The sequence below is a fragment of the Spinacia oleracea genome, chromosome 6 (genome assembly GCF_020520425.1).
Source record: "Spinacia oleracea cultivar Varoflay chromosome 6, BTI_SOV_V1, whole genome shotgun sequence".
NCBI classification, from domain to species: Eukaryota; Viridiplantae; Streptophyta; class Magnoliopsida; order Caryophyllales; family Amaranthaceae; genus Spinacia; species Spinacia oleracea.
Window position 1 is genome coordinate 148,210,457 of NC_079492.1, and position 8,372 is coordinate 148,218,828.

General features: G+C 34.6%; 1 protein-coding gene across 4 annotated transcripts; it reads right to left on the reverse strand.

Moving 5' to 3' along the window:
* Window positions 1–1,035: 1,035 nt before the first annotated feature.
* On the reverse strand, window positions 1,036–7,860 carry LOC110792398 (NAC domain-containing protein 71). 4 transcript variants are annotated; one of them, XR_002534399.2, is made up of 6 exons: window positions 6,975–7,860; window positions 5,958–6,226; window positions 5,274–5,531; window positions 5,076–5,172; window positions 2,541–2,612; window positions 1,036–1,796 (listed from the first exon to the last, which is right to left on the reverse strand). XR_002534399.2 is itself a non-coding variant. In XM_021997207.2 (6 exons), the coding sequence occupies exons 1-5, from the start codon at window positions 7,129–7,131 to the stop codon at window positions 2,577–2,579; spliced, it is 807 nt and encodes a 268-aa protein (XP_021852899.1). In that variant the 5' UTR covers window positions 7,132–7,860; the 3' UTR covers window positions 1,049–1,796; window positions 2,541–2,576. The 4 variants fall into 4 exon arrangements, 3 of the variants coding, with proteins under 3 accessions (XP_021852899.1, XP_021852891.1, XP_056687680.1); XM_021997207.2 differs by having other exon boundaries at window positions 1,049–1,796; window positions 2,541–2,602; XM_021997199.2 differs by lacking the exons at window positions 1,036–1,796; window positions 2,541–2,612 and having other exon boundaries at window positions 4,520–5,172; window positions 6,975–7,858.
* Between the last annotated feature and the right edge of the window lie 512 nt (window positions 7,861–8,372).

The following is an 8,372-nucleotide window of genomic DNA, read 5'->3' on the forward strand; positions in this document are numbered from 1 at the left end:
ACAAAGATTAAAACAACAATGAAAAGATTAGTTGGATATAATAAAATATTGATACAGTAAGATAAATGTGTAAAAATGTGAGTGTGTGTAAGAAAAAAAATGAATAAAATGAAAATGAGTATGAAATTGTAGACAAAAGGTCTTGCGCGCACAAGGTGTACAATAAATTTATTGTACACCAAGATAACTTTAACCCTTTTTTTTGTAACTTTAACCTAGTTTTGATTAACTTTTATATTAGTAAAAATAAAATTGATAGATAAATATTTTAAAGGGTTAAATGATTAATTTTATACATTATTAGTGATTTTGAAGAAATAAGTTTTACTAAAATGAAAAAATTAGATAACTTTTACATATATATAAGCTTAACTTTTAGGCATTTTGAGTTAACTTTTACTCCGGTGTACAATATTTTTTGTACACCCATTGTAAATAAGAATGTGTGAATTGTAAATATTTTGGGGTAAGAAAGGTAAGGTAGTAAATTTTCATGTCCAAAAATATTACTCTTCTGTCCCAAATTACTTGCCTCAATTTGATTGGACACGCTTGCCAATGCACAACTTTAACTACCGATATATCTAAATTACAAACTTTTAGGAAAGACGGTCTAACGGTTAGACCACTTTTATACATGCACTTTAACTAATTAGTTAACCGGTGAAACTAATTAGTTAAATTTGAAATTCAATTAGTTAAGCAACAAAACCGGTTAGTTATGCAACCGAACCTATAAGTTAAACAATGAAACTGATTAGTTAATCAATGAGATCAATTAGTTAAGATTTTATGAGTTTTGGTTATTAATAAGTTTGTTCGAAAATATTAACTATTCAACTCATAAATTTAACTATTTGTTTTTATACCTTAACTATTTTGTTATTCAATTAGTTATGATTTTATTACTTTTAGTTATATTTTACACTAATTTAGTTATTACCAAAAAAGTGGTCTAACCGTTAGACGGTCTTACCCAAAAGCTTTTGTTACATACTAACATCTGTTTTCATATACTAGAAATAAAATATGGACAAAGTAAATTATGTGAATAGAGCAAAAAGTCAAAATGGTGCAAGCAATACGGGACGGAGGAAGCATAAAACATAATGTAAAGAACATTATGAAACGCGCTAAAACGGAATGTGTAAAGATCAATTTGAAACGGAGTTAGCAGCTCTTTACTTTCGCGCATAAACTAATAACAGAAAAGGTCACAACATTACTAAAATGATTAAGAGTTATAAGTACATATAACATCATCCGAAATGATAGGATGACACTCTGATTAATCTGAAACCTGAATTCTCTTTATATAATCTCAGAAGATTAAACAAAATCCATGAAAAGGACAACATAAATTGGCATGAAGGATGTGGCAAAAGGGGGTTTCCCAAACATATTCCATGACTTTTAGTAGTAGGGTGATTAGAGTTCTTAGAGGACGGCGTATCAAACTTAGAAGAATCTTAAACAGGGTTTTGAAGAAAAGAGATTAGTGATGTAGCTCTTTTACAGTGCTTTTAATTAAAGTTGATTACTTGCAATTTCTTTTATATCAGATTCTTGCTAAAAGAAGAATTATTGAAAAGAAGGGGTGGGAAAATGGAATAATGAGGAAACTTCAAACAATAGAGAATATGATATAACTTGCCTGAGTGATCATCCAATGGCAGCAGCGCCTTTTATGACATCAACGAGTTGCTGCATCGCTTTTTACTCGTCCACTAACGAATTGATCTTTGACATGAAGTTCAAAATTCTACACAGTAAACATTGTGTTCACACCTGTAAGTCTGTAGAATTTTGGGGAAAAAAAAAATCTTATCAGTCACTCAGTCAGGCAGTCATCAGCAGAAGTGCAAAACAAGTCTGGTGATACCAAAAAAATGTGCAACACGTTTGTACAGAACGTCCTGTTTTTCTGTTCAGCATGTCTGATTACTCAGATGCATTAGAATTTAGGCTCCGTTTGGTAGGGTGTAAAACGTTTTCATGGAAAACGATTTCCCCCCTTTAAATCATTTTACGTTGTTTGGTTTGGCAAGGAATGGAAAATAATGTTCCATAACTCCCTCAAAGGTGGAAAAACCTTTTTTTCCATTTGAAAGGGAGGGAAACCACTTTTCCACCTTTCCTGCTTATCTCCCTCTCCCTTCTTCCTCTCTCTCCCTTCTTCCTCTCAATCTTCACCATCTTCTCCCATTTTCTTTTAAGGAACCAAACAGAGGAAAACTAGTTTAGAATTGTGTTTTCCCTTGGAAAATATTTTACACCATACCAACCGGAGCCTTAGAACACGTGAACTTTAATAAAGAAATCATAAAGCTTATTGCAGAAAATTATTTTTTCGATATGAGGGGAGGTGGGGTAAAATAAAGATAAAAGAAAGGCAAAGAAGACATGGATGGGTGAAGCTGAAAATGACAGCAACTAGTGCTTTACTGAACCTTGCATTCATACATTGATCACAATGGGGTGCCGGTTAGTGTTTAGTCACAATGCAAAGGTAAAAGCAATAGCTTTAACAAAAATGCCACCTTTTTCGTGCACCACTACTGCAGACGGCCTGCAACTTATGATTCTGAGGGCTGCAAGTTACCTGCAACCACCTAGGAAAGGCAGGGTTATAAATTATGTGAATAATTATTCATCATAAGTCGGTCTCTTCCATTTCAGATATACCAGAGATTTCACAAGCAAGTCATGATGAAATTCTGTAATGAGAGAAACAGCATTATGACTTAGTTGAGGACTATATTAGTTAAGGGTGTTGATACCAATCTTACTCAAATCTCTCCCGAAACATGATTTTGGAAACTTGACACTTTATTTTGGACCAAAAACATGAATTTGTATTTATATGGACGAGTCTGATTCTTGAACACATAACTGTGTCTGACACAATAGGTTGATACTTAAGATGACAAGTGCGAGGAACTATACCTGCATTTCTACTCTGTATACAATAGTATTTTGTACAGAAGATATACAGAAACTATTAGCTGGCCCTTAATCTTAAGTAATACCTGCAGGGCTGCAGTAACAGACTAACAGTACACCAGATGACCAGAGTTCTGCTAAATGCGTCATTCCAAGTTCGTGCCAGAATCAGTCAATAATACAACTAACTTTCTAACACAAACAAAATAAAAGGGGACACGCCAAAGAAAAAAAAGAGAAGAAACCAAGAAACACAAAGGGATATTTGGGAGGGAGTACTATGTAAAACTTGTAAATGATAAGGAATGAGACAAAAAGGAAAGGAAGAGATAAAGCATGTAGATGCAAATTCTTATCACAATATGTTGATAACTGTGAGAAAAAATAACACGAAAAGCTGAAGGACCGTTAATTTGAAGACTTTTTTTCTTTCAAACAGCATTCATACTTAGTATCCGAGTAACAGGGAAAAAGTCAGAAAATAACAGTCCAAAATGTTGCTTTTCTTAGTGAAGTGCTGTATAATTTTATCATTCAATGATTGAGACAGGCTGTGCAAACATACGCGCAGGCTTCCATTTTCTATTCCTCGAAATGAGAGCATTAGTACAGGGACATATGGTCTAGATTGTCTTCACTATACCATTCAATTTAAGCAAAGTAACAACATTTGGTTATTTTCTTTTGATGATTGGTCTAGAGATTTTCTCAGAAATTATACATATCAGGGGAAATATATGATCTGCACAGTAAGAATTTGCAGCTACATAAGGTCAGTTCAATTTCATTACTCAAAAGATTTACAATTAAAACATACAAAGCTCCAAGGAAATTAGTTCACTCAGACAGTCTAATTCACGGTATTCACCATCAACCTATGATAGCAAAACATGCACCATATTGATGTATTGCTTTAGTAATGATCACTTACAAATTTTACCTACACCGGGATGTACCTAGAAGATTATGTTCCAAAAGGTAGATTCAATTTTTTTTTATTTTTTTACTAGGTAAGAAGAAGGAACCCTACTGAATTAACACCCATCACAGGTTAACCAGTACAGCTACGCAGGTCTTCGCTTGAGCAACTCCCAAGCATTTTGCAGTTGATGGGGCTCAACCCTGTGATCTCCAAGTCACAAGGTGAGTTCCCCACCAACTCCACAATTATGTTGGTTCAGAAGGAGATTCAATGAGACTATGTTCTACAAGGTGCATGAGACAATTACAGTTTGTGGTACACTCGGGTGTATACAACTGATGATAACTTGTGGTGATCAGTGATCAGTGATCAGCAATACTATTACCATGTATCATTTCATTGTACTCGGTTTAATTTTCCTGAAACAGGCCGAAGGAATACTTTGCCTTATTAGATTGCAAAAGGTCATGTTGAAGTAGACACTAGACAGCCTCACAGACAGACAGGCTTGTTGATAATTAGAATCACGGAAAATAATGCTTATATATTACTAGAAAATCAGGTGAACAAATATTCAAACAGCTAAAATTGTACAAGCAGCTTCTATCAATGAAGCTTATTTTACAACCATAAAAGGAAAATCAAGCCATGACATACAAGGACCAACATATATTATCTCTGAAGGCAATCTGTAAAAGTGATTGTCACAAGGATATTCCTACAGATTTGAAGACTACGAACACATAATAAGTAGTGAACTGATATACCCTTACAAGTTACAAGCATATTGTAGGTTCAAACTTCTAGTATGAAATCCAAGAGCACACTAAAAAGACGTTGTCTTGGATGACTTTACATATTATATAACATTGAAAGATAAACTGATTCCAATAGACTTGCTTAAGCAGTCATAATCTTGAGCCACAAAGACCAGTTAATGTTCCAGCAAACACTTCAAATCTCTCATTCGCAGTACAGAAAACATCATACCAAAGGGATTCTTTTTTGTTTTTTTTTTTTTTGGTTCAGAAGGGATTTTGATAGCTTAGGGGGTTAATTGTGTCATATCCATCATATAGCATACCCACATTTCCACCATATTCCATGTAATCCATATTAGTAGAGAAGGGTGAGATGCAGCCAATTTGAGTAAGATCATCAACATGTTCAATCTCTGTGAAAGTTGCATACGAGGAACTTGGGGAAATACCTTGTTGTTGTTGATAAGGCTGCCATGAAGTAATTGGATTCTGAAAGTCACATTGTGGGAAGTATTCAGTTGCCATTCTTTTCCCTTGCGAGTATTCCTGCATCATAAAACACCAAAAGAACATATATCCCATCAACAAAGAGTCCAATTCTTACAGTGGAGGAAATAAACCTTCAAAAAGAACCTAGAATTTCTTACAGTGGAGGAATCAAGAATCAGATCAGGCGAAACCCACATGCTTGGAGACTGCGAGCTCAATGATGCTGTTGTTTCAAAATCTGCCCTTGGTGTTATGTAAGGAGAAGAAACAGGGGTGGAGTAGTTGCTGCTGTTGTCCTGATTGTCACTGGAGATGCTCAAGAGCTCTTTACTGCTTGAACTACGTCCAACTCTTTTACCTTTCACCTGTTCGTTAAAGCCGCTCCTTTTAACAACACGGCACAAGGCAAATGTCCCCTAGAAGGAATATCACACAAAGGGATTGATGTTAATATACATAGTTCAGCAGCTGAACTGCATTTGAATTGAAGGTATATACTACTCCCTCCGTCCCATTTTTATAGTCTTGTTTGACTCAAACCATGGGTTTAAAGAAAACTGGAATATAGTGTATGGGAATTGAAATATAGTACATTGATAATTGATTTGTATGAGAAAATAGAATATAGTACACGTAAAAGGAAATAAAGTACACGGGGGAAATGGAATATAGTACACGGGGAGGTCTTTAATGCATTTTTAATTAATATAGTGCATGGGAAAGTTGGAAAATTAATGGCCAAAAATAGAAACACGACTATAATTTGGGGATGCCCAAAATAGAAACAGGACTATAGAAATGGGACAGAGGGAGTATATAGCAATAGTTTTTGAGTTTCTTACTTGAGAATTTGGTGACATTTCATCACAAAGGCGATACTCATGCATCACCCAATCAGTTCTACTTCCTAAAGGAGCACGGCCTTGATAGAAAACAAGGGTCTTCCGGTAGCCAGTCATAGAGGATTCACACACCACTTTCCGGTCTTTCCCTGTGGCTTTCCAGTAGCCAGCCCGGGTGGCTCTATTCGAGCGTGAGCCATTTGGGTATTTCTTGTCCCTAGGATAGAAAAAGAACCACTCCATATCGCGTTTGGGAAGAAATGATTTGTCTGCAGTTCATGTTAAACAACATAATCAATAATGTGAAAAGGGATCAAAGAACTTTTTTTTACTTTGTTAAATGTTTCTTATGTAATGCAAGTGAAGAATAAAAAAAAGAAAGCCGTTTGAATTGGCTTTAGAAGTAGAAAGTTTGATGCCCCACCCAAAAATTAATCTAGTTTCACAGTATGTAATCTAAAGTTGATAGGGACAGATAATACATATTAAATTCATGAAAAACATGCTTTCAATTAGTGTAGCAGGTTTCATTTGAATTTCAAACCAACCAACCTAGAGTTAGCTCAAGTGGTAAGCAGTTTGATGTTGCTTAAGGAAGGTGTCGGTTTTGAGCCTCGTTGTATGCAGAAACTCTTGTTGGGAGACTCAAACACCCAAACATGCTTCAAAAGAATTTCAAACCAAATAGATTTGCAATTTACAAAATCTGCCTAGTATAATCTCAAAATTTAACTATTATAACAAGATTGGTAATGAACTGTTTTTACCTGGTAATTCCCAAGGATCAAACTTAAAAGAAAGCCCAATTAATTGGCTTTAGAAGTAGAAAGTTTGATGCCCCACTTGAAAAATCAATCTAGTATGTAATCTAAAGTTGATAGGGACAGACAATACAAATTAAATTCATGAAAAACATGCTCTTTCTTGTAGTATAGCAGGCTTCATTTGAATTCCAAACCAAAAAGATTTGCAATTGACAAAATCTGTTAAAACAAGATTGATAATGAACTATTTTACCTGGTAATTCCCAAGGATCAAACTTATAAAAATCAATCACAGGAATCACTTCAAGCTCGATTTCTTCCCCTTGAACCTTCCTTTTCAAGTAGTAACCAACCAACTCTTCATCTGTGGGATGAAACCGAAAACCAGGCGGCAATGTAGAACCTTCCATTATGTCACACACTATGCTTCTAAGAAGGGTCTAAAACTATCAAGTTTAGTTTACCTCTAGAAAATGGGGGAAAGAAAGTAGAAACAGACACAAAAAGTAGAGTCACTCACAGAAGCAAATCTACAAACAGTTGGTGGGTGTCAAAATCTATAGCTAAGTGCCCATGATATATAATACTCCCTGTTTACAATTTTAAATATCCAGAAATAGAAGCTTTTCCAAATACAGAATTTAGCCTCAAGAATTGCAAAAATCTCCCATAAGATGCATCCTTTATACGACAATATCATTTTCTGGCAAAGTCCTTCAGTGGGTCAAGAAATTATCCCCCCACTAATTCACCAATTATAACCAATGAAATGAAATGCAGGTGTTTGCTTCAAATTACAACAGAACCCTAAAGTTTGAGCAATACCCACAAGTTTAAACTGGATTAAAACCAGCTAAAATTATCAAAGTTTAAACCTTTTTGCAGTCCCAGAAGCTAAAAATGGTTCAAACTTCAAAGTTAGTTAATTTAACCAAAAATTGGCGGCAAAAAGTGCAGAATTGCGGTTACAGGGAAGAAAAATGATGAGAGGAGAGAGAAAGTGAGAAAGGTGAGTGTAAGAGGGAAAAGAAAGAGAGGGAGGAAGATGGTATATATAGGTGATGGGGGAAGGGAAGAACTGAAGAAAGGGGGACAACGCAGTCCAATTCTGCAACACCGAAAGGCTGACGAGTTTGCTTGTCTAGAGTGCTCCTCCAAAATTCCAAATTTGTGGGTCCTTTTGCTCTCATAAACAATTGAACATCATATAGTACTATGTTCACACCAATAATTGTGGTGTTTTAATTTTTAATTTTTAATTTTTAATTTTTAATTTTTAATTTTTAATTTTTAATTTTTAATTTTTAATTTTTAATTTTTAATTTTTAATTTTTAATTTTTAATTTTTAATAACCTAATAACTAAAATTGTGACGTATTTCAGGCCAATAATTTGAGTTGTCATACAAACATAATAAAATTAAGGTTTTGGAAATTTGCAATAACATAGCTCAACTAAATAGACGAGTTTAGGCAAACGCGAATTAAGGCAGAACTATTTTCAAATAAATTATGTCTTATATTCCGGCAGAACTCAAAAATGAGCCTAGATAAATTTGTTCATAATCAAGTGGGGACAAATGAGCTGGATCGATGCTATTTTAGCTCTCTTTGTACGGACTTGATACACAATAAGCTTATTGTTCATTCAG

Bases quoted from the DNA above. Each gene is read 5' to 3' on its own strand.
- LOC110792398 (XM_021997199.2), bottom strand. From the start codon at position 7,131: ATGGAAGGTTCTACATTGCCGCCTGGTTTTCGGTTTCATCCCACAGAT. The intron at 6,227-6,974 runs GTAAAATAGTTC...CATGAACTGCAG, and splicing joins TGATCCTTGGGAATTACCAG to ACAAATCATTTCTTCCCAAA. The intron at 5,532-5,957 runs GTAAGAAACTCA...TATTCCTTCTAG, and splicing joins AAATGTCACCAAATTCTCAA to GGGACATTTGCCTTGTGCCG.